General features: G+C 43.4%; 1 protein-coding gene across 2 annotated transcripts; it reads left to right on the forward strand.

Moving 5' to 3' along the window:
* Positions 1–280: 280 nt before the first annotated feature.
* On the forward strand, positions 281–26,403 carry znf106a (zinc finger protein 106a). 2 transcript variants are annotated; one of them, XM_079693606.1, is made up of 12 exons: positions 292–332; positions 1,393–1,475; positions 6,536–6,619; positions 8,022–8,083; positions 10,108–10,302; positions 13,715–15,607; positions 16,774–17,212; positions 19,828–19,897; positions 20,633–20,787; positions 23,885–23,945; positions 24,150–24,482; positions 25,740–26,403. In XM_079693606.1, exons 3-12 carry the CDS (start codon positions 6,566–6,568, stop codon positions 26,300–26,302), a joined length of 3,825 nt encoding a protein of 1,274 aa, XP_079549732.1. In that variant the 5' UTR covers positions 292–332; positions 1,393–1,475; positions 6,536–6,565; the 3' UTR covers positions 26,303–26,403. The 2 variants fall into 2 exon arrangements, with proteins under 2 accessions (XP_079549733.1, XP_079549732.1); XM_079693607.1 differs by lacking the exon at positions 1,393–1,475 and having other exon boundaries at positions 281–332.
* Positions 26,404–26,648: the final 245 nt, after the last annotated feature.

A 26,648-nucleotide genomic window follows, 5' to 3' on the forward strand; every position in this document is an offset into this window, starting at 1 on the left:
TTTTATGATCCTACTACTTCTATATTCTGTTAGCTATAATTTAGGTGTTTGATTTATAAGAAAGGTAAAAGTAATCTTTTTTTAATATGTAAAGTCAGAACTCACATTTTCTTTAAAAATGTTGTTCACATCCCAATTTAGTTTCCTCGTGTGGCCCTAATCCTCTTCCGTACAATCCTTTTTCACGACACTGAACGCCTCGTTCGTTTTTTTCCGAGCACGCAGCGAGGCTCCTTAACGCCCCTCGCGAGGAGGAGGCGGATGTTGTTGTTTTAGCTTCGCGCTGGAGGAGAAACATGCAGTAGCTTCAGACACATCTGGATGTTTTAAAGGTAGAAAACAGTCATATATCATATATATTTCATGTATAAAAGACACTATGACTTAGCTGAACTCCCTCACGCTTTTATAATTTAGTAAATCATTGATTATCTAAAGAAACGTTTGTCTACGTTTGTGTCGTCGGATAGCATGTTGTTGCTAGCATGCTAACCTAGTAGCTAATTGCAGCTCTTACTTTACAGTTATATTTAATTATGTTAGAAGTCGTACTTTTGTATGGTTGCTTATAATTTTTGTTTGCTTCTAGATCCATTCATAACGACCTGTTATTATTTATGTGAAAGTATTGATCAGCTAGCCACAGCTAGGCTAACAACAAACAATAATTCAATCATCTGCTAGTTCACCAATATAGTCAAAAGATAGTGGTTTTTATTTGACTAAACTGTAAAGAAAGTGTTGTTTTTGCAGCTTATTAACTTTGCATGCTTTATACCATCAGTTATAATTCGTATTGTAACTCCAGCTGCTCATTTGTAATGTGACTTGTTAATAAACTCATGTACCAAGTTAGCCAAAAAGCTCATTTAACACCTAACCTCTTCTGTTAAACTGCTTTGTGCAGATGGTTTATTTTTTGGCTTTGAGGTAGATTTTAGGGAGATTTATCAACTCGATGAATCTTCTAAGACAAGTTGTCCTCTTCATTGTATGCAATATGTTTGCAGAGGAAAGCCCTGTTGTGGGTTTCCTAAAATACTTCCATATCAAACATCCTCCTCTATCCCCTGTGTGTTTGCCTGCAGTTTTAACATGACTACCTCAGTCCCTAATATCAGATTATTTTTGATGTCTCTCCCTGCCCTGTGTGCAGCTCTGTATATATGCAGTGGCTGAGAGGGAATATATAACTATAATATGAAGTTTTAGAGTGGACTCTGGATCATTTGGAAAGGACATATTGCCTACATTAACTGTGCATGCTTTAGGGGCCTGTTGAACTGCTTTGTGTAGACAGGTTTGATTGTGTATGTGTACTACTGAGATATCGTCAAGCTACAAGACCTCTGAACTATTTAACTTCAGAGGCATTTTCTCATTTGTTTGCAGAGGAAGGCCCTGTGGTGGTTTTCTGAAATACTCCCACATCAAACGTCTTCCCCTGTCCTCTGTGTGTTTGCCTACAGTTAAAGGTAGGGTGGGTAAGAATGGAGAAACCAGATTGAGCGCGCTAGAATTTGAAAATATACGACAGGAAAAAATGTGCCCCTTCCTTCAGACTTCCTTAAAGAGCCCCTCCTCCAACACACACGAACGCGCACATGACCAATGAGGGCACGAGATAAGTTAGTGCACGGATGGAAGGCTGACAGGCAGGTATGCCATCCAGTTACTTTAGCCGGGCCGGCTCAGATGATTGGTCGTGCTTTTTACAGCGCCACGGCTTCCACAGATGATATTTTTGTATGTATTGTATTCGGGATGTTAAGAGCATTCCATGGAATATAACAAAAAGTGTTTCTGAAGTAAATTACCTACCCCACCTTTAATAACAATAATAAAACTTTATATAGCACACTTTAAAAACAACGTCATGTCAAGGTGCTTCACAATGATATAAAAAAAAAGGTAATCTAAGGAGCGTATTTAATAAAATATGGTAATATAAAAAAAAGTTCAAGAGCATAAACGGTTAGAATCCAAAATAAATAAAGTAAAAGACAGTCAGTTAAATGCAGTGCGGAGCAGGTGGGTCCTGAGGCATTTCTTAAAAACTGAGAGTGATGCAGAGGTCCGTATGTTCTCTGGAAGCTGATTCCACAGACCCAGGGAGGAGAAAGCACGCTCTCCCACGCTGACCAGTTTGGTCCGCGGAACATCCAGGAGATTGGAGCTGGCTGATCTGAGTGTGCGTGAGGTATGGGAATGCTATCTGATTAGCAGTTCCTGTAGGTACAGTAGGTGGGGCCAGTGTGGTTGATGGCATTGAAGACCATTATGAGGACTTTGTAGTTGATCCGGTGTGTTACAGGGAGCCAGTGGAGTGAGTGAAGACTGGGGGTGATGTGCTCTGATTTGCGTGTTTTTGTGGGTATCCTGGCGGCACAGTTTTGAACATATTGCTCGTGTTTTTTGTCTGAATGCCTGCAAGCAGAGTATTGCAGTAGTCAATGTGGGAGGTGATGGACTAGTTTTTCTGTGTCCAGTTTGGTGAGGGAGTGTCGTATTTTGGAGATGTTCTACAGGTGGTAGTATGAGGCTTGGCAGACCGTCTTACAGTTATACCTTAACTACCTCAGTCCCTAATATCAGATTATTTGATGTCTCTCCCTGTCCCTGTGTGCAGCTTTGTAGATATTCAGCGTCTGAGGGCGAACATGACCCAAGCATCATGCAGCTTATATTATTAATAGCTGCCCTCTGGTGCTCTTGCAGGGATAGGGAAATGGTGATGGGGTATTGTGGGACGTGATAATGTAATGAACCGAATATAGGCCTAAATTATGAAGATGATAGGATCTCCAGACACTCCTCTTGGTCCTAATAAAGCTCATTCTATTTTGATTTATAAGTCAATTATTGTTGTTAAAGTAGGAGAGTTGTGCAGATGGAAAGAAGGAAGCCTCGTCAGGTTTTTTCTTTTCCGAAGCGTTATGATTTGGCCCAGTTGGCTTTCTTAAAGTCAAAGAGACACACTTTTCTGTACAAACACATTTGACCTTTAAAAAAATCAATACAACCAAACGTTACTTTTTTTTGTGTGTTTAACATCTGCTTTTCTGATGATACAGTATTAGAGATGCATGTAATCCAAACCGTGTTCATACTAGGGATGGGAGTTTGAAAGAAAATGTATATTAGAATATTCGACCCCCAAAAAAAACGAAATGTATCATCCTATAAAATAAAAATAAACATTTTTAATTTAGAGAGAGAGAGAAAGAGAGAGAGAATGACTCTACTCAATTACACATCCGAAAAGGGGTGGGAAGAAGTTTACACTTATTTAATCCCACCCTTTCTCCCCAAAACTAAATTATTAACAAACAAAAACATAAACCGACAAATAAATAAACAGATACATTGCATTTAGCTGATGCTTTTATCCAAAGCGACATACAATAAGTACATTCGACCAGGAAGATACAACCTTGAAAAAAACAGAATCATATAAGTAAATCAGGTTTCATAGAGCCAAACATTTCAAGTGCTACTCAACTGGCTCTAGATAAGCCGGTCCTTAGTTAGTATATAAGTGCTTTGTTAGTAATTCTTTGTTAATAATTCTATCGCTTGAGGTGGAGTCGAAAGAGATGAGTTTTCATTCTCCCCCTGAAGATGTGCAAGCTATCTGCTGTCCTGATTTCAATGGGGAGCTCATTCCACCATTTTGGAGCCAGGATAGCAAACCCACGTGTTTTTGCTGATGGGAACTTGGGTCCCCCTCGCAGTGCGGGTGCAGCGAGCTGTTTGGCTGATGCAGAGCGGAGTGCACGTGCTGGGGTGTACGGTTTAACCATGTCCTGGATGTAGGAAGGGCCAGATCCATTCACAGCATGGTACGCAAGTACCAGTGTCTTGAAGTGGATTCTAGCAGTTACTGGAAGCCAGTGAAGGGAGCGGAGGAGCGGTGTGGTGTGGGAACATTTAGGAAGGTTGAAGACCAGACGAGCCGCTGCATTCTGGATGAGCTGCAGAGGTCGGATGGCACATGCAGGTAGACCAGCCAGGAGGGAGTTGCAGTAGTCTAGGCGTGAGATGACGAGAGCCTGGACCAGAATCTGCGTCTCTTTCTGGGTCAGCTGGGGACGTATCCTCCTGATGTTGTAAAGCGTGTATCTGCAGCAGCGGGTTGTAGCAGCGATGTTTGCAGTGAAGGACAGTTTGTTATCTAGGGTCACACCCAGATTCCTTACAGTCTGAGTCGGGGAAACAACAGAGGTGCCGATGTTGATTGTTAGGTCAAGAGTGGGACAATCTTTTCCCGGAAGGAAAAGCAGTTCAGTCTTGTCAAGCTTGAACTTGAGGTGATGAGCAGACATCCACCGAGAGATGTCTGCTAGGCAAGCAGAGATGCGTGCGACGACCTGGGTCTCTGAGCGGGGAAAGGACAGAATGAATTGGGTGTCGTCAGCGTAGCAGTGGTATGAAAAACCATGCGGGCTAATGACTGATCCGAGCGAGTTTGTGTCCAAGGAGAAGAGGAGGGGACCGAGAACAGAGCCCTGAGGGACCCCTGTAGTTAATTGACAAGGGTCGGACTCGGACCCTCTCTAAGTTACCCTGTAGGTACGGTCTTTGAGGTATGAGGTGAGGAGGGAAAGTGCAGAGCCTGAAATTCCAAGTTCTTGGAGAGTGCGAAGGAGGATCTGATGGTTCACCGTGTTGAATGCAGCAGACAGGTCCAGAAGGATGATGACAGAGGAGAGGGAGGCTGCTTTAGCAGTGTGCAGTTTGTCAGAGACAGCAAGGAGAGCAGTTTCTGTTGAGTGACCTGCCTTGAAACCAGACTGGTGCGGATCCAGAAGGTTGTTCTGATGGAGATAACAGGAGAGTTGTTTAAAGACAGCGCGTTCAAGTGTTTTAGAAAGGAACGGGAGGAGAGGGACAGGCCTGTAGTTTATAACATCGGACGGGTTGAGAGTGGGTTTCTTTAGGAGAGGGTTTACTCTTGCCTCCTTGAGACTGTTTGGAAAGTGACCAGAAGTTAGAGAAGTGTTGATGAAATGGGTGAGAAATGGTAGAATATCAGGAGCGATAGTCTGAAGAAGGTTTGAGGGGATAGGGTCCAGAGGACAGGTGGTAGAACGGGCAGAGGTAATGAGGGTAAGAACCTCACTTGGAGAGAGAGAGGGGAGAAGGAGGTTAGTGTGTGGGTGAAGGGAGGGTCTGGTGACCCAGTGGTGACAAATAAGCAGATAAATAAACAAAAAAACCGAGGTAAATGATATTCAAGGAAAGATAAAAAAACAAACCAAATAAATAAATAAATAAACTGCAAATACCCAGTTATGATTAAACGGCATCAAATCATGTCCTTATACCTTTAAAAAAAAAAAAAAAAAAGTTTTAAGTTAAAGGGGACCTATCATGCGTCCCCGGTGTGTCGGGGAACTCACGCAGCGTCAGAAAATAAAACCCTCCCTCTTTTCCTCCGTACCCAAATCTCTAAAAACGGGGGAACAACGGAGCTGATCCAGATTTGCGTCCGATATCACGTAATATCTGAAATGTGGACCCACGGGCCTATCAGAAACGTTGCTGTCAGAAACAATGCCCGACTGTTTTGGACGTAATATGGTCGGTGTTTACATTAGCATCGCTAACACTCAGAGCTAACCTGTACTGGAGAGCATGTGTGTGAAGAAGCAGGAAGTAAAAAGGAACTCACCTTGTGGTATAACCGGCAAGAGAGAAAGCCTTTGAGCTCCATACTGTTTCAGAGATAATCCTTGATAATCCATGATATGGCGTTTCATCACGGCAGCATTTAGTTTAGACAGTAGCTGCCGGGTCCCGCATGAGCTCAGCCCCCTCCTTTTTTTATTTTTAAAGCTTTATACCCCAAATCAGCACTTTAGAAACAGGAAGTGAAATAGAGGGATATGAGGCATGGCTAGAATGGGTGATCTGTTTGGTATTTTGAGCAAAACACTTCATAGACATGTTTTTTTAATATATTTTGATATACCTGAGACCTATGCTATTGCCTACAAATAGCATGATAGGTGACCTTTAATGTTCTATTTTATTTGTATTTACTTGCCTGTGACCTAAGAATGTCATTGATATACCTACACTGTAGCACACATGACAATAACAGCCTTGAGAAACATGACCAGAAGCATCTTGAGGGGGCAGTGTTGGTGCAGAAAGCCTCCGGGCTGCCGTTAGTGTCCCAGTTTGAGAGCGTCCAACATGTCCAGACTTAGCCCCCGCCGCCTCAGCAGGCTGTTATTAGACCCCAGGGTTCAGGTCGAACTCTGCTGACATTCGGGCGGTGGTACCGAGGCATGTTGTTGAATTTTTAGGAGTGGTTGTTTAGAGAAAATGATCTTTGAGCTCCCTCCATGTTGTTGGTGTGACGAGAACTCACAGAATTATTTTGAATGGTGACAAGATCCAACTACGGTTGAACCACATTCACCCGACTACATTTAAAATATATTTATAATTCAGGTTAATTTACAGAACTGTGTTGCTTTGTCCTTTTGTAAGCTTTGATTTATTTAATGTAATTCTCTCTCGACAGTAATGGACTGATTTTCTACTCGCGTTCAAGATGCCGAGAGACAGGAAGTGCATCCTGTGCGAAACGGTCCACGTCTCCAAGCAGGTAACACTTTATATACAATATTAATGTGTAAATAATACTGTATGATTTTAATTCAGACATTCAGGAGCTCAGGCTCGAGCTGACCAAATGAATATAAAAGCTTTAACAGATCATCTGCAATATTGATTTCACAGTTTGTTCAGATTTAAGCAAATGTTCTTTTAAGAAGGTTAATACTTATGTAAATATAATAACTTGCTTTATATCTTGTTAATTAGTTAATTCAACATGTATATTTTCTACTTTCTTGTTTATTTCTTGTCTTTTCATTTGTATTGTACAATAACCCTAACCCTTATTGTTGGAATCAATAAAGTTCTCTCTTATCTTATCTTATCTTATCTTAATTACTCAATGTTTGAAACACCTTTTGCTCTTGTCAAATGCTGTCCAAAGAACATCTTTTTATCTTAAAAATGTTCACCAAAAATGAAGTCAGGGTTCTTACGGTCATTAAAAACCTGGAAAAGTCATGGAAATTCAAAATGCTAATTCCAGGCCCTGGAAAAGTCATGGAAAACAATATTTTTCCCAAAGTCATGGAAATGTAACTAATGTTGCATCAAATATAATTTATATTTTATCTAATCGCCAAAATAGTAATACTATAATAATAATAAATACTGTATCGTTTAGTAATGAAACGTAAAATGTAATTTAACTGACGAGGTGTTTTGCTGGTGAGAGATTTGAGTTGCTTTAGCGTGTAGAAGCTAGTAAGCTATTTGATTTGTTTCAGATATGCACAACATGTTTCATAGTCAGACCTTATTTTCCTGTTCCATGTTAAAATAAACCATTTTCAGTGGTACGCTGAGAAAGAGTAATTTCTTTGGTCATGGAAAATTAGGTAAAGGTCCTGGAGAAGTCATTGAAAATCATTGGTGAAAAAGTGTACGAACCCTGTTAAGTATTCTAAGTGTTTTTTTAACTTAAAGAGAAGGAGAGCTTTCCAATTAAATAAACATCTTGCCTTTCAATATATACAATATTGATGTGTAAATAATACTGTATGATTTTAATTCAGACATTCAGGAGCTCAGGCACGAGCTGACAAAATGAATATAAAAGGTTTAACAGATCATCTTTATTATTCAATTTTTTATAAATTCCTTTTGCATTTGTCAATTGCGATCCAACAAAAATCTATTCATGTTCATTTTTTCTCCAAAAAGTAAGTATTTCAAGTGTTTGTTTATTTAAAAAATAAGAATATGTTCCCCTTCAAGCAAACATCTTGTCCATCAATTTGTCTGAGAAGTCAGAAATCACTAAATGACCTCCTCCTCTTGGGCACCTATAATGTGTAATGCACCACCTTGCTAATCAAGCAAACCTGCAGGACAGGTCAAAGTGTATGCATACCTTAAATAAATAGTTAATTCTGTTTGTGTGTCTGCAGGAGATGGATGAACACATGAGGAGCATGCTGCACCACCGAGAGCTGGAGAAGCTCAAAGGAAGGTGAGTTGTTTCTCCAAAAATGCAAAATATGCACATATTATGTTTCGTGACCCACATTTCTATAGAAACGGTTAAACCCCAGTTTGAGTATTACAATATGGCCTTTCTTTTTCCTCTTAGTTAAGCTTTACTTTAAACTTAATTCAGACGGTTTCGTCTAACTGTATTTGGGTCACGAGGCACGTGTTCGTTTCAGTTATCGAGCCGCTGGATTTATGGGCAGCTGTCTCGCTTGTGGCAAATATATTTAGACACAATCTCTCCGGAACAAGGGGCATGACCGAGAGGGGGCAACTGGCTATCTCGTGACGGCCGTGCAGATTAGTGAAGTATGCGGCCTGTCTCTGAGAGGGAGGGACGTGTGCAGCAAACACTGAATGAAGGCCGAGTCGTTGCTACGTTACTGCGATTTCATATAAACATTGGCATGTAGAGATGGCGCCTTTTTGGGGGTCATCTGCGGCTGGTTAATTTTGCACCATGCCGTCTAGCTCAAGGAGAAGATAAGAGGCCATTTTGGGGTTTTTTTCTATCCTGTTCTGGATTTTAGGGTGAAATGCTCCTTCCAGAAAAATATATCTTGTTAAATTCAAATAAAAAAATGAAGTGTAAAATCCAATATTTGCCACTTTATAGAGGCGTTAAACCCGTTAAATGCAGATTTCCTTTTGTTTTTACATGCTTGTTTCTTGTACGAGATGCATTTAGGATTACCAGTTGAACTACTGAGTGTTAACTAATTTAATCGAGTAATGGTCTGGTCTAAAATATGCCTCCATCGGTGTGTCAGAGTCAAATGTGAAGTCTTGATTTGTCAGTCCTTAACCCAAAAGATATTCACTTTATTAGTCGTTAAAATAGAGAAAATCCGGATATTAATATACAAAAATACATTTACTGACATTTCTGCGTGAAAAGGTACTTTGATTATTAATCAACTAGCAACATTGGTGATAAATGTATCATCATTGCAGCTTTAAACAACAGTGAGCAGCACGTACAAGAAACTATCAAGGAATATACTTGAGTTTGTATTGAGTTAATGGAGAAACAAAACAGAAAGATCACATTGTACTTGTGGCTTTTCTTGGCTTTTAACAATGATAGAAAACACAAGTACAAGAGCATAAATAAAAAACAATGACATAAATAAAATAAACATCAAACTGAAATTCAACAGTCATGGTTACAATTCAAGGAATATACTTTTACTAGAGAGCACGGTGATGTTTGTCCAGGAAAGGGACGTAGCTACAGCTCTATGTACGGTCGACAAATTGCAATTCCATCATCACTAAATCTGGCTGCATTACTCCTATCGCCGTAGCTGAGAAGTAACCAGTCAAATAAATATCAGTAACACTATCTGACCGATGAAGAGGGTGCCAACTGCACCAGGGGTCAGAGAAATGGCAGCTTGCTATGACACAGATTTGAAAAAGAAAAAGGAGCCTCTCACAGAATCGCAGGATGACATACTTGGGAGAGGCTTTTCTGAAGAGAGCAGCTGCAGGAGGCTCCGGTTGCAGAGGCTGGGCTGTGGGATTGGTCCGGCTGGGGGTTAATAACACATGCTGCTCTGAGAGGGAGAGGGGGGGGGTGGATCCTGAGATCAGATACAGACACTTCGTCCTGCAGAGCCTCAGAGCGCAGCGACACCATCATGAAGCAGCAGTAGGCTGAGGTGCTGAGCCGCCCTTCCTCTCCTGCCGCGCTCCCGCCACCTATGGCCCTCTGAAGAACAAAACAACCCAAGATCAGGATGATACAGATTTTTATTGTGAACAAAATTACTAAGTTAGCGACCTCCTGATCTGTGACAAATAGAAGAATTCGGTTTTCACTAAGGATTGTTGAGTATTCTCCTCTCCTGGTTTTATATTAAGACTTTTTTTTTTTTTTTGAAGTAACAAAAACGTAGAGTCGGAAGCAACGATTTGCGCGCTCTGCAGGAACTAAAACAAGATAACAAAAATGCCTGAAGGAAGGATTGATCGTCCGCTCTCGCCCTCCCTCCCCTGCAGGGACTGCGGACACGAGTGCAGAGTGTGTAAGGTGACGGTGCCGAGCCTGACGGATTACGCCGGACACATCTCCAGTTCCAAACACAAGCAGACCGTGGAGGACGCCGAGCTGAAGCATGCTGGGAACGACCGCGACGAGGTGTACTTCGACCGGGCGTTTGTGGACCTCATCGAGAAGAGGAAGGAACAGATCAGGTGAGAGTCGGGATGTTTGTTATGCTGTTTGTGCTGGAGGGGATACTAGTCCTCTTCACGCTATGCTTGTTGGGGGTTTCCCTTTTACTCTATTGTGTTCTGTAGGGTTGTGTGCATGTCAATGGTCCGGTTTTTGTTACAATAATGAACAGACAAACCATATGAAAGCAGACAGGGTCATCCTGGGTAAAACTAAATGCTTACTATGTTGTTGAAAATATTATACATAATATACATACATACAATATGTACTTGCACACACATCTATATGTATACACTTTTATCTCCTTAGATGCTCCTACAGTATGTGTATACATGTTTAGGCCTGTAGGGCTAAGAATGGCAGGGTTACATCGAGAGTCTGGATTTTAAACGTCTTCCTCTTCACGCTATGCTTGTTTCCCTTTTACTGTAATGCACTATATAGGTTTGTGTGCATGTAAACGGTCTGTGAGGCCTAACATCCCTGAGTTCCCTCCATTGGACTCCTTGGTTTACTTCCGGAACATAGCGACATCACTATCTAACACTCACGCTCCTATTGGCTAGCGCTCCCACACATTGTACATGATTGGCTAAGGGGCGGGGCTTCTCAGAGCGGTTGACCAATCACAACAGAGCAGGCCAGCCCTCTGCTCAATTATGTCTCAAATGTCGTTACAGCAGTTTCTTAGTTGACACCATTTGTTGCACAGTTTTGGTGCACGTTTAATAATGTTTGACCATAAAATAATTCATCGAAAAAATTGTCAAAATTACCTCAAAAATACTGTTATTAGCTTTTGAGCTGGAGGGGAATAACATGCATTTGTCTACATGTCTCAGTGTGTGTCAATTACATTGTTTTTGTTGTTATTATGAGACAACCAAGTTATTAAGTTATTTTTAAATCGGTTGTAAAAAGTGCATTTTATCACTAATCCAGTGCCTATACGAAACATTTTGATGTATTGAGTACCGCTCATAGTGAGAAATATGTATACATGTGCATGAACTCAAATGCTCAGGAGTTTGTCGTTAGTGTGTGCATGCACCATGTATAGTCACAGTTCAGCTGTGCTCCGCTCACTGCCCTGTTATAGCTGCAGCTTCAGGTCGAGCTGCGGCTGGAGTCGTATGTCAGGACTGAAGCCCAAAATAAAAGCGTTACAGCAAACACACACTGCAGGCTCTCCACAAATGGTCAAACACAACCAGAAACCTCCGCTATACACACTCTGAAATCTGGAATAAAATACTCAGATTTTCCCTTTTAAATATGTGTAATTGTAGTTTTAGGCATTATAATACACACATCTCAAATTAAGCTACCTGTACCGCTCTTAAAATATGCATTTTGTGTGCATGTTTGGCTGATCACACAATGTTGGATGCCTTAGAAATACGTCTTAATGTCAGTTAAGAAAGTTGGAAATGTGTAAAGCTTTTTGAAGCTCCTTTCATGCGTCTGCGTGTCACGTGTCGGATCACTTCCCCCTGCTGGTCATTGCTTGAGGTCAGACTGTAACGCCAACCGTGACACCCGACAACAGATGAGTCTTGTTAAACAGAATCCAGCGTATCGGATATTCAGTTTTCCGTTGCAGGAGTGAGTCACATTTTAGTTCCACTTGGGCTCTGTAGAATTCACTACACTGATGTTTTTCCTTCTTTAGTCTCAAAAACACAGATTCATGAGAGTATTAAATAATATAGCAGAGACCTCCTAGTGTATATTGATGCCTCTGTTTCTAAATATAGTGGAAGAGCAGATACATTTAAGCACGAACATGTAAATAGTCCTAAGAAAGAGAGATAACTGGTTGCTCCGTGAACTCATGTGGGATGTGTCGGCTGCTTTTGGAAAACAGGGAGAAATCAGGATAACAGGAAGACAATCCGAACACTTTAAACCGCCAGGAAAGAAATACTTACAAAGCCTTTATTAATAATAAAAATCTGGTATGCTTCAACCACAGTAGGTCACTTTTTAGACATAAGGCGCGTTCACACCAAGTACTTTTCCAACAAAGGTTCCTGAGAACTCTTTAGTTCTCATGAACTAAGTACAGATCGCGTTCACACCGGAAATTAGTTCCTGAGGGAGGATTAGGCAAATGAAGCCGCTGACGTCACTTCTTCTTCTTCTGCTTTGGGTTTACTGGCAGGCCGCAAACAACTTCACGGCGTATACTGCCACCCGGAGTCCCCGGACGGAAGTCCCCTGAGTTGGGGACTGGCTTCAGTAGAAGCTGCTGGGACTCCCAGCAGCTTCTACTGAAGCCTTCAGAGTAAACGGCCAGAACGCCGACACCTCCTCATCTCCACCGCTCCCATGTTTTATTTTGTGTTGCCATAAGTTAGTCTCTCTGCGTTTCTGCGCTGGGCTAATGCTAATGCTAATGCTAATAATGCAATGCGAGGATAATAAAATGTCGGCTTCACAAAACTTTTTGGGAGTTTGACGGGGCGTGGTTTGCAATCCGCCCAGCCAATCAGACACAGGAACCTTTTTCTCCCACGAAAGTCCCTGCTCTCTAGCAGGGACTGAAAAGGGGGTCAAAAGGGTTCTCTAGAACTAATTTAGTTCCTTGGACTTTTTGGTGTGAACGCAACTAAATCGTAGTTCTCAGGAACCTTTGTGGGAAAACTACTTGGTGTGAACGCGCCTATTGGCTTATTATATTTACAGCCCTTAATAGCACCTATTTTCTGGGCTCAAAACGTTTTCGTTGTGATCGCTAAATTCCACCGTTCCAAGCAAACGAGTGCTTTTGTTTTGAAATCACTTCCGTGAGTTTCGCCCCGCTCCTCGCTCCATGGACAATTAGACCATTTAGTAAGGTAAAAAGGCCTCTCAGACGCTCTTCCGTTTACTTGTGTAATTAACGTAACTTCCGGTAGCAGAATATGAAAAAGCTGTAGTTTTTTTGTTTCTGTTTTCTAGTGAATTTATTTTTAGTTTTGAGAAGTAGAAAATGAAAATCCTGTTCAATCCAATCATCCAGTTTTTTAAGTTTAGTAAATCCCCTTTTGACCATGATAAAGAAAAACGTCTTGTATTTCAATTTTGGTTTTTGAATTTTAAAACAAAAATGTAATATCCAGTCGTTTTTGGTTTTTCAATAACCATTTGTGAAAAGAAAATCCAATGACCAAAACATACACTGACCCTCACGGCTTACCATTGCATGAACATTCCTCCAATTTGTGACGAGTTAACGGGCCCTACTCGGACATTACTAACCACAAATATATTTGTTTCACCTTCTAAATGTCTACAATGAATAACGAGTTTTCTTATCTAGAACAAATGCCAACTTGCATAGGAGAAGCTATGTTTGTGCCTGCTCACACACGTGTCTAAACAGTCATGGAAACAGCTTCGGGACACTTCTACATGTGTGATGCATCTCTGTTTTTGTATTTGTAGGAAAGAAAAAGAGGCCACTTCTGCAAAGCTTGCAAAAGAAGAAGCGGACCGCCGGAGAAAGGAAGAAATGAGGCTGAAACTAAAAGAAACTAAGGAACACTACCGGCTGGAGATCGTCCGGCAACAGCAACAACAGGCTCAAGCCTCCAGAGGATCCATTCACAACCGGACCTGGTACCGGGGGAACCAATTTGAAGGGGAGGCCCCGCCCTGGCAGCACAGCCAGCAGCCGGGGAGGAGTGCCACCTGGCACGCTCAGGAGCCGCCCAACCTGCAGAAGTGGGCGTCAGCGGAGTTCACCGGAGGAAGTTTACACAACCAGGGCAGCCGGCAGTGGGACCAGAATGGATTCTCTCAGCAGAGCCGCCATCCGTGGCTGAGCAGCGGAGGCAGCAGCAACGGCATCTACGGGAGCAATAACATCGCCCAGTGCCCACCGCAAAGAAGCCGACCGCTGAGCTTCCTCGGGCCTGCTCCCATGTATCCACCTCCACCCATTTTGTTTTCCCGCCCTCTTAACCAGTTTCAGAGTAAAGCGAGTGATCAGCAGGCGGAGGTAGTTCAGAACGGAGAGGTGGAAACACCAGAACCGGACCACAGCAGCGGGAAAAGCTCTAAAACCTGTGGGAGCAATCCGAAGCTGGACAAAGCGTGTCGCTGGACTCCCTATCCCTGCACTAAGGGGTTTGAATCTGCACCCCATAAGGAGACGAACCCAACAGAGAAGCCCCCAACAGAGAAGCCCCCAACAGAGAAGCCCCCAACAGAGAAGCCCCCAACAGAGAAGCCCCCAACAGAGAAGCCCCCAACAAATAAGCACCCAACAGAGAAGCACCCAACAGAGAAGCACCCCAAACCCCAGAAACAAGAGAAGCCACAAGAGGCTTTAAGCAGGCATTCTCAGCCTGATGAGAAACAGAGCGTGGAAGATAAAGGGAAGCATAAAACAATCCCCAAAACCAAAGCCAGAGACCGGAGCAGCAGCGGGAGCAGAAGCAGCAGAAGCAGCAGCACGCAGAGAGACGCCAAGCAGGACGCCACTCCTGGAGCTTCAAATCAGAAAGCGAGTAAGCCCTCGCTGCAAAAAGACCGGACGACGACTTCGCTTCCTGGTCCAGCGCAACTCGCCTCAAAACAGCTGAAGGCACAATCCAAATCAGCCGGATTGAGCTCCCAGGCTCCGGCTGTCGGGCCGCTTCAGTCGAGGCAGGAGAGGCAGATTCCAGAAGCTTTAAAGAAAGCCCGACAGAGCGTGTCGGAGAAGAAGAGCTCCTTGGAGAGGAACAACCGGACGGAGATGAAGCTGCACATCGTGGAGGATCAGAGTCAGATCGGAGTGAATAAAGAGAACAGGCAGAATGCAGCTAAACCCAAGCTGCCGGATTTAGTGAGAGCAGAAAAGCCTGCGTCACAATCTCCAGACGGCGGCCAGTTCCTCCAGTCGTTACAAGTGAGCACCTCAACTCTGGAGAGCTCCGATCCTGCAGCGTTAAACCAGGAGAGCACGGAGAAGGAAGCATCCGCGGCGGCCTCGGATGAAGCCACGCAGGCAGCGGAGTTCGGCCACAGTTCAGAGAGCGACGCCTCCAGAAGCGGTGACGCTCAAACGGCGTCCGGTCTCTCCAAACTGGACCTGCCTCCCGTCCTGAAGCGAGACCTGACCAAACACATCAGCACCAAAAGCAAACCGGGCGCCCGCGAGCCCAACCTGAACATTGCCCGGCGGGTCAGGAACCTGAGCGAGTCCCGGAGAAGCGACTCGGAGAAAGACTCCGGACTCAAACCCACGGTGAGGCAACTCATCAGCTCCTCCGGGTCCCGACGCAACGTCAACTGGGAGCAGGTGTACCAGGAGGTCCGGAAGAAGCAGGACAAAGGGAAAGGCATGCCGAGGTGGGTGGTTGATACTTTATCTACAAGGTGAAAGTTTATACAGTTTGGAAAAAGTTTGGGAAGTCTAGGAGTATGCTTAAATTCAAATACAGTCCTTCAAAAAAATACTACAATCCTCCCGTAATATTAGTTTGTTGTCTCTTGGCACAGACACTAGCTTGGGCATTACATTATTTAGATTTTTAATGCCACATAAAAAAGAACAGTAATATATACTTTTAAACAGAATATGCAAAAGCCTTAAGTCAAAGTCAACTTTATTGTCAATCTTTCAGTTTGTGTGTACAGACAGAGAGATCGAAATGCTGTTTCCTACAATCCCGAATACAAAAATACAAATATATATAAAAATATGTATATCCTATATATATACACAATCAACAGACACATTTATACATATTCAAATATTAAAACACAACAATCAATATATATATACAAAAACATACATTTAAAACAGAATATGCAAGGGAGGCCATCACTAGGGCTGCACGATTTGGGGAAATAATGTAATTGCGATTTTTCGGACAGATATTGCAATTCGATTTGCGATATTTGTTTTTAAGCGACCCAACGGACGTTTATTGTAAAATACGGTCATATCTCCAGCTAGGAAGGTCGCATCAACGTGCTCCCGTCTCTAGCACCCCCGCAGCCCGAGTTACGAGTGAAAGAACTAAACTTACATGAAACTTCCGTTGGGTTGCTTTAAAGTCAAGCTTCAGTTTAAGACTCACCCTGTAATAGAAACATGTGATGGAGCATTACTAACCTGACTCAATCTAGGAGAGCTCCATTGGAAGCCATTTGGAAAGGGCAGGCACTTTCAAAAATACTTGGCAGGTGATTGGATCAATCTGTCTATCACCTTCTATCATGGGACACTTCTGATTGGTTAACAATGGCTGGTGCATGTGGAGCACAGCACTTCTGATTGGTGTGGATGACTGACACACAAGAAGAACAAAAATTAATTTGCGATTTGATAATTGCATCATTTAAAATCGATTAATCGTTCAGCCCTAGCCATCACCCTAAAAGCCTTATTGTGGGTCGCTCAGTTCAGATAAGACCCTGATATTTCAGTCTTTAGAATATGTATGGATCCTGTAGTTAGAGTTTTTCTTTGATTCCCCGAAGCTCACATTTTGTCCCGTGTGTGTTTTTAGGTTTGGGATCGAGATGGTGCCGATGGAGCAGGAGGACCAGAGCCAGGAGGAAGGAGACATTCCCCTGATCGAGGGCTTCCAGTGGGAGTCTTTAATGGACGCCCCCGCCTCCAGAAAGCGCTCCTTATCAGAGAGCAGCATCGCCCCCGCATCCGCCCACTCCCTGTTCACACCCTTCATCAAAAAGGAGGAGCCGGAACAAAGACAAGCGGAGTTCACTTCTCCAAGTCCTGCGTCCGCTAAAGGGAACAAGGAGGAGAAGCAGCAGCAGGTGGAGGTGGAGCAGATGCTGGGTCAGAGTGAGGAGAAAGCTCCGGAGAAGTTGACCTTGGCCACAGTGAGGGCGCTGCAGAGGTCAGACTCTGTGCTCGGTGACAGCAGCTCGATGGAGGAGCTCTACGACGGACAGGGAACCGGGAAGAGACGAAGAGCAGCCGGGGTGAGAACAGAGAGCAGGGTGAACGAGGAACGGAGCTTTTATACAACATTTAGGACGGATAGGAAGAAAATGGTATTGCAAACAGCTAAATCTACAGGTCTATCCGGGGCCGTTTCTACCTATAGGCCAGGGGTGTCAAACTCAAGGCCCGGGGGCCAAATCCGGCCCGTGACTTCATTTAATGTGGCCCCACGCAAATAATATAATATGTTAATTTTTTTCTCAGAATCTGGCTTTTCTTTTTAAATCATTTTGTGACATTCTCACTGAAGAGAATTTTTAAGTTATTACCCTATCCGATAATAATCCAATGCAGAGGCAATAATGTAATATAATACATTACTTTATATAAATGTTTATATATGTATTTTTATAGTCTTGTATATAAAACTGGCCCTTTGAGTGCAGCCATGATGCTAATGTGGCCGGAGATGAAATTGAGTTTGACACCCCTGCTATAGGCGGACTATGCAGATGCATAGGGCCCCCGCGGCCACTAGGGGGCCCCCAAGCTGAAAGTTCAGGTTCAGTCTCCATATATTTGGGGAGAATTCAAATGAGCGGTCTTTATTTGTAGACAGCCGAGCCCCCTCCTGTGTTCGGTGAAGCATTATACGCTTAAAAATTAAATGTAGGATATAAACACAACTAAACTGCAATGATAGCAAAGCTGTGGCTTGTGTTTTTGGGGTAATAAAGCCCAAATCATCGTTGGGCTGTCTCATTGTTGAGGAAATGCTGCATCTCTTGCATTTATTGACGTAGAGGAGCCTTATTGTTTACCTTTTTAATATAATTTTTTGTAAGTTTCAATTGCTTTTTCGTGAAATTAGCCTGTTTTTTGATGCGTCCACAGATCATCATTAAGGCTTCGGAATCCCCCCATTGTAGTTACAGGGTTCTTACGGTCATTAAAAACCTGGAAAAGTCATGGAAATTCAAAATGCTAATTCCAGGCCCTGGAAAAGTCATGGAAATTCAATATGCTAATTCCAGGCCCTGCAAAAGTTTTGGAAAACAATATTTTTCCCAAAGTTTTGGAAAAAAAAGTCATGGAAATGTAACTAAAGTTGCATCAAATATAATTTATATTTGATCTAATCCCCGAAAAAGTAATATTATAACGATAATAACTACTGTATCGTATAGTAATGAAACATAAAATGGCATTTAACTGACGAGGTGTTTTGCTGGTGAGCGTTTTTAGTTGCTTTAGCGTGTAGAAGCTAGTAAGCTTGTTTTAGATAGGCACAACATGTTTCATAGTCAGACCTTAATTTCCTGTTCCATGTTAAAATAAACCATTTTCAGTGGTACCGCTGAGAAAGAGTAATTTTTTTTTGGTCATTGAAAATCATTGGTGAAAAAGTGTATGAAAAAAAAACTAGGGGCCCCGAACAGCAACTTGCATAGGGCCCCCAAAAAGCTAGAAACGGCCCTGGGCCTATCAGGCGAACTACATGAATGGAGAGGGAGGAAGAGCAGCCGGGGTGAGAACAGGAAGAGGGTCAAAGAGGAGCTGTAGTTTTGTACAGAAAAGTCTGTTTACTAATGTGTGACAGAAGTTGTTTCTGGAGTAGGGCTATTGCAAGAAAAACTGACATTGCAAAAAGATTTCATACCATTTCTCTGATGTGAAAATAGAGGAAATAGCCTTTAAACATTTGGGACAGATAGACAGAAATTAGTGTTGCAAACAGCTAAATCAGGTGAACTACATATATCATAATTCCATATAAGGGACTGCTGATCTTTAAACATGGAAAAGGGTCTTAAAAGGTCTGGGTTTATAAAAGGACATTCTTTGAATTTCCTTCTTCACCAAGTGTGTCTTTACTTTTTTTTTTTTGCTGACCTCTAGACTACAAGTTTAAAATGAAAACAATGTAGAGTTCTTGTGTAAACCCTACCAGTTAAAAGAAGTGAAACCTCTAGACCAGGGGGGTCAGACTCAAATACACAGTGGGCCAACATTAAAAAATGGGTACTAGTGGAGGGCCGGACTGGTTCAATGGTTATTGCAGAACTTATTGAAATGAACTTATTGCACATATTAAACCTGGAACTAACAAAGCTTAAATGATTGCCTATAAAAACAACATTAAACATTAAATAATCAGTTCATTCATTTCTTATGGCTCTATCTGCAGCTTCTCCAGAGTCATTTCTTATGATTACATTTTCCCACAGGCCAACAACAGCTTCAACAAAACTATTTCCCTCAAAGAGAAACCAAACATGCCCTGTTGTCGTGAAAAACAAAGTGCAGAAGGAAACATCCATTAAACTCAGTGTGCTGCTCTGTGATGCTAGTTCAGATACTTGGCATCTCATCTTGGGTGCAAGGTCATCAATGTTTGGGCTCAGGCTCTGAGCTGAGGAGACCCTCAGGATGGAGTGAAGGTGTGCGTGCAATATACCGGAGGGCCAGATCTAATAGGAATTAGAAATTATCCTGCGGGCCGAAATTAAATCCAGCAAGGGCCTGATTTGGCCCCCGGGCCTCGAGTTTGACACATGTGCTCTAGCTTTTTCCTTATCTCTGCTTTAAGGACACACTGAATATGTTACAGGACTTCCGTGTTCATTCTAATGAAATACTTTCTCCCTTGCAGGACGTCCCGAGTGCAGAGACGTCTTGTTTGGAACACAATAGCAAAAGGAGGAAAGTCAAATCCAAAAAAGGTCAGTATCTATGAGTTCTCCTGCAATAATGAATGTCATGCATATGGACTGGTGATTAAAGTGAGTACGTTTCTGCTGGAATGTCGGAAAATGCTGCTCGTTAGCCTAAAAAATACGGAGAATTTCTGCTTTGCTTTATTTTATATCAAATAATATTGTATTCAGTGTTCCCCCAACGTTCTTGTTGCTCTGTGTTGTTAATGAGTGAAACACACCGGAGTTGAGGATCTGTGGGATTTATTCTCCCAAAAATATAATTTACAATTTAGGCATTTAGCAGACGCCTTATTCCAAAGCGACTGACAATGACCAATTACAGGGACATTCTCCCGGAGTAACCGAGGGCTAAGTGCCTTGCTCAAGGGCACACTAGTAGTGGTGTTCCAGGCAGGATTTGAACTCGCAACCTTCCGATCATCAGCCCACCTCACTATCCATTAGACTACCAAACATTTTTATGAGATCCATTTGTGGCGTACGATATTTAATTGTGGCGGTCCACCACAATTAAATCAATGTATGGGAAACACTGGTATTTGTGTGTTTTTGACTGACATAACATGAACCTTAAAGACATCCCCTTGGACTTTGAGAAACTGGGACAGACATTTTTCACTATTTTCCAACGTGCACGGTTTGTTTTTGTCCCTGCTTGTGCAATCAAATGATTTTGGTTGAATTGACTCCGAGTTAGAGGGAGATAATGAAGTATGTTTCTGTCGTTTTTCTTCGCAGAGCGCCTGCAGATCGACCAGCTGCTGACTGTCTCTCTGCGTGAGGAGGAGCTGTCTCGCTCGCTGCAGACGGTGGACTCCAGTCTGATCCAGGCTCGAGCCGCTCTGGAGGCGGCGTACCTGGAGGTGCAGCGGCTCATGGTGGTCAAACAGCAGGTACAGAACACTAACGCTTCTACGTTTAGGACGCGATGAAAATGTTGATGACATAAAATATTATTTCAGACATTTAAAGCGGTCGCTACAGCCCGAAAACCAAGATTACACGTGTGACCTCAAATGATTGTGTGTGTGTGTAACTTATACTGGACGAGAGTGATCATATTTGGTTTATGCATTTATCACATTAAAGGTCACCTATTGTGCAAAATCCACTTGTTCATGTCTCTTCTACATCAACATGTGTCCCCTCTTGTTCATGTCTCTTCTACATCAACATGTGTCCCCTCTTGTTCATGTCTCTTCTACATCAACATGTGTCCCCTCTTCTTCATGTCTCTTCTACATCAACATGTGTCCCCTCTTCTTCATGTCTCTTCTACATCAACATGTGTCCCCTCTTCTTCATGTCTCTTCTACATCAACATGTGTCCCCTCTTCTTCATGTCTCCTCTACATCAACATGTGTCCCCTCTTCTCCATGTCTCTTCTACATCAACATGTGTCCCCTCTTCTTCATGTCTCTTCTACATCAACATGTCCCCCCTCTTCTTCATGTCTCTTCTACATCAACATGTGTCCCCTCTTCTCCATGTCTCTTCTACATCAACATGTGTCCCCTCTTCTTCATGTCTCTTCTACATCAACATGTGTCCCCTCTTCTTCATGTCTCTTCTACATCACCATGTGTCCCCTCTTCTTCATGTCTCCTCTACATCAATATGTGTCCCCTCTTCTTCATGTCTCTTCTACATCAACATGTGTCCCCTCTTCTTCATGTCTCTTCTACATCAACATGTGTCCCCTCTTCTTCATGTCTCTTCTACATCAACATGTGTCCCCTCTTCTTCATGTCTCTTCTACATCAATATGTGTCCCCTCTTCTTCATGTCTCTTCTACATCAACATGTGTCCCCTCTTCTCCATGTCTCTTCTACATCAACATGTGTCCCCTCTTCTCCATGTCTCTTCTACATCAACATGTGTCCCCTCTTCTTCATGTCTCTTCTACATCAACATGTGTCCCCTCTTCTTCATGTCTCTTCTACATCAACATGTGTCCCCTCTTCTTCATGTCTCTTCTACATCAACATGTGTCCCCTCTTCTCCATGTCTCTTCTACATCAACATGTGTCCCCTCTTCTCCATGTCTCTTCTACATCAACATGTGTCCCCTCTTCTTCATGTCTCTTCTACATCAACATGTGTCCCCTCTTCTTCATGTCTCTTCTACATCAACATGTGTCCCCTCTTCTCCATGTCTCTTCTACATCAACATGTGTCCCCTCTTCTTCATGTCTCTTCTACATCAACATGTGTCCCCTCTTCTTCATGTCTCTTCTACATCACCATGTGTCCCCTCTTCTTCATGTCTCCTCTACATCAATATGTGTCCCCTCTTCTTCATGTCTCTTCTACATCAACATGTGTCCCCTCTTCTTCATGTCTCTTCTACATCAACATGTGTCCCCTCTTCTTCATGTCTCTTCTACATCAACATGTGTCCCCTCTTCTTCATGTCTCTTCTACATCAACATGTGTCCCCTCTTCTTCATGTCTCTTCTACATCACCATGTGTCCCCTCTTCTTCATGTCTCCTCTACATCAATATGTGTCCCCTCTTCTTCATGTCTCTTCTACATCAACATGTGTCCCCTCTTCTTCATTTCTCTTCTACATCAACATGTGTCCCCTCTTCTTCATGTCTCTTCTACATCAACATGTGTCCCCTCTTCTTCATGTCTCTTCTACATCAACATGTGTCCCCTCTTCTCATGTCTCTTCTACATCAACATGTGTCCCCTCTTCTCCATGTCTCTTCTACATCAACATGTGTCCCCTCTTCTCCATGTCTCTTCTACATCAACATGTGTCCCCTCTTCTCCATGTCTCTTCTACATCAACATGTGTCCCCTCTTCTTCATCTCTCTTCTACATCAACATGTGTCCCCTCTTCTTCATGTCTCTTCTACATCAACATGTGTCCCCTCTTCTCCATGTCTCTTCTACATCAACATGTGTCCCCTCTTCTCCATGTCTCTTCTACATCAACATGTGTCCCCTCTTCTTCATGTCTCTTCTACATCAACATGTGTCCCCTCTTCTCATGTCTCTTCTACATCAACATGTGTCCCCTCTTCTCCATGTCTCTTCTACATCAACATGTGTCCCCTCTTCTCCATGTCTCTTCTACATCAACATGTGTCCCCTCTTCTCCATGTCTCTTCTACATCAACATGTGTCCCCTCTTCTCCATGTCTCTTCTACATCAACATGTGTCCCCTCTTCTTCATGTTTCTTCTACATCAACATGTGTCCCCTCTTCTCCATGTCTCTTCTACATCAACATGTGTCCCCTCTTCTTCATGTCTCTTCTACATCAACATGTGTCCCCTCTTCCTCATGTCTCTTCTACATCAACATGTGTCCCCTCTTCTCCATGTCTCTTCTACATCAACATGTGTCCCCTCTTCTTCATGTCTCTTCTACATCAACATGTGTCCCCTCTTCTTCATGTCTCTTCTACATCAACATGTGTCCCCTCTGTGGAAAGAGACTCTGAAAGTTTCAGGAACAAAGATTCTCTCTCTTTTTGATCCATTTCTATAAAAACCTGTCTGAAAATGAGCTGATCAGATTTTGGCCACTTTATGATGTCATAACGATGTTTTGTCTTGTGTAACCATAAGCCAATCTGCAACCAAGGTAACCCCCCCCCCCCCTTATCACCTGAATCTCCTCCTAGAGCACCATTGAGTTCTTTGTAACCAAATCTCTCTCAGAGGGGCGTGGGGAGGGGCTCCTTATTTTCATCTAAAGTAACAGACAGAGAATCAGCACTTTGGAAACAGGGCTGAAACAGAGGGGATTATGGGTAATGCTGCAATGATCTGTTTGGTGTTTCAGCCAATCAGAGACAGGGTCTGTATATATCTGAGACCTGTGATATACTGATGAAGAACAGTATAATAGGGGAACTTTTAAATTTGAGTCTTTTAGGCCCCTTTCTTTTGTGCTTGCTTTAATGATCACCCACTTACAAGCAACAATACTCTCTTTCTGATGACTCTCATTTTATATGTACCCCCCCCAGATGAGTGGAGAGATGAGCACTCTGAGAAACAAACGCATCGAGTTACTCAAAGGGATGCAAGGTGAGGACAATGCAAGAGAGGGGTCGGTATATGCTGTTGTGAAGGAAACATATTTTATCCCGGACTATCGTTGCAGTTTCAATTTAACGTTGTGTACCAAAAAGTTTGGTTATGTGAAGTATGCCAACAACAACAACAACAACAACAACAACAACAACAGCAACAAACGTAAACTGATTTATTTTGCGTTTTTTTTTTGTACAGGTAGCTTAGAGGAAGCCCCTATGGTGAAGCTAAAAGACGAAAGGCTGGATTCGGTAGAAGCTTATCCACAGATTCTCCCTTCCTCCCTCCCTTCCTCCCTCAGCCCAGATCCTCCTGCAGACCCCCCCTCCCTCCCCTCCCCCCCCTCCTCCCCCTCCCTCCCCTCCCCCCCCTCCTCCAGCCTCACCTTCACACCGCTCATCATCAAACAGGAACCAAAGTCTCCGACCCACGTCAGCTCGGAGACAGACCACGTGGAGAATAACACCTCCTTCGCTCACAGCACCACTCCTGAGCTGCGTGCACCCCCCCCTCCTGCAGCTCAGTCACCAGGTACCAGCACACAGTACATTTATTTTTTAAACTTGTTTTTTCTTTGAACATTATAAGAACAAACGTACAAAATCGCAACATGTACATACTTTATGTCTTACAATCTTGCTGCGTCGAAAATTAGACATTACTAGTCCTGGTCATCGAGCGAGACCAATCAAAATACTAAACAAGAAAACATGCATTCATAGTCATAAATAATAACAATTAAAGGCCCCATGTCATGCTTTTCCGGTTATTACCCGTCCCCTTGTGTGTGATGAAGGTTGTTCTGCATGTAAACGGTCTGCAGAGTCACAAACCCTCAAAGTGCACCCTGTAGGGAGTAAAACTCTAACACAGAGAAGACCTGTCTGTGCTGCCCCAGAACGCCTCGTTGAGGATTTCTCTTTTTCCATTGTTTACTTCCGGGAACCAAGTGACGTAACGACGACCCCTCCGTGGATTGTTCAAAATGAACCAATCGGTGGAGCCGTTACGTTAAGTCCGTGGATATGTCCAAATTGACCAATCCACAGACTTCCTCACACACACACACACACACACACACACACACACACACACACACACACACACACACACACACACACACACACACACACACACACACACACACACACACACACACACACACACACACACACACACACACACACACACACACACACCACACACACACACACACACACACACACACACAATCTTTTCTCAGCTGCAGCTCCGCCGATTTCTCCTCCCTGAGTCGGCGAGGCTGTGAGTCGGTGTGTGAGCACACACACAAACTCCCAGCCAGGCTGCGGGTGTGTGTGTGTCTGTGTGTTCGGGCTGGGTTTCGCTGTCTCGCGGACGGCCACTGGCTCACAGGGAGGGGGGGGGGGCAGGAGCTCCAACAAGCCGGTTAGGACAGAGAGTGAATACACACACTACACAGAGATGCTGTATGAGAAACCAATGTGAGTTTGGAACGTTGAACAATGTAAATCTATTCTAGTAGACCTCAACAATGGAATTATGATCAGTAGAAATGGCCATGACATGTGACCTTTTAAGTGGAGAAAAGAATAAACAAATGAATCCAGATAACATGCTAAGTTTAAGGGACTTGACTTTGAACATATTGTATGATATCGAGACCATTTTAATGCAAAGTAGGACAGTTGAATTATATGTTCAAATAAATAGCAATGTCCTGGTGAAAGGCAGATTAAAGACACGGTGTGCAGTGTTCTGATTCCCTTGCATCTGAATCTCTTGCAGATCACACCCCTAACTTCCTGCCGTCCCCTGAGCGTCACTCGACGAACACAGAGCAGAACTGGGAGATCTTCAACGACCCAGCAGACTCTAAAGAGAGCTTATCAGAGCTGGTGGAGACCATGGAGCGAGGCACGCAGGCATCGAGAAGCTGCCTCGACTCCAAAGCCTCCATCAAGCTGCTCTCCGTCAGCAGGCGGAGCTCCGAGGTCGGGAGCGTCGCTGATTCTGCCGCTTCTTCACACACCTTCGAGCCTCCCTCAGCTGTTCATCTGCCCACCTCTCCTCCTGAGTCGAGGAGCGGGAAGCGAGTGAGGAAGCTGAAGAAGAGGAAGGTGTTGAAGAAGGCCGGGGGCACGGAGCAGGCGGAGAGCAGCGACACGGAGCTGGACGGAGAAACGATGAAACCGCGATGGCTCCGACCCAGAAGGAGAACCAGCGGAGGGTCTCCTGTCAGCACCTCAACGCCTCCTTCAGAGGAGAGAGACGTTAAAGAGAAGAAGGAAGACCGCGAGACACACAAACACAAGGCGGAGATTCCCCCGGCTGAGAGGAGATGGAGGTGACTGAAGCCTGTCTGCAGCCCCACATCGCCTGCAACGAGGTCACCTCCACCAGCGACATGGACGTGTGCAGATCCTCCGAGAGGTGAGAGACTTCTGTACTCTGGAGAGAAGGCTTTGGAAACCGAGTTCAATTTACTTCCATGGTCTGTTTTTTAACCATATCATAGTTGTAGGACAGTTTTTAGGGACATTGGGAGTCATATTCAGAGAACAAACTGAACATTTCCAAGACTTAAGTTGTAAAATTTGAAAAAATCTCCAAAGTGTGTGATATTTTTCCTCTTAATTCTTCACTTTACTCCAATTAGCAACGTTTTTTCCCCTAATTTTACAAGTCATACATTTA

This window comes from Notothenia rossii (assembly GCF_949606895.1).
Source record: "Notothenia rossii genome assembly, chromosome: 7".
Classification (NCBI taxonomy): domain Eukaryota; kingdom Metazoa; phylum Chordata; class Actinopteri; order Perciformes; family Nototheniidae; genus Notothenia; species Notothenia rossii.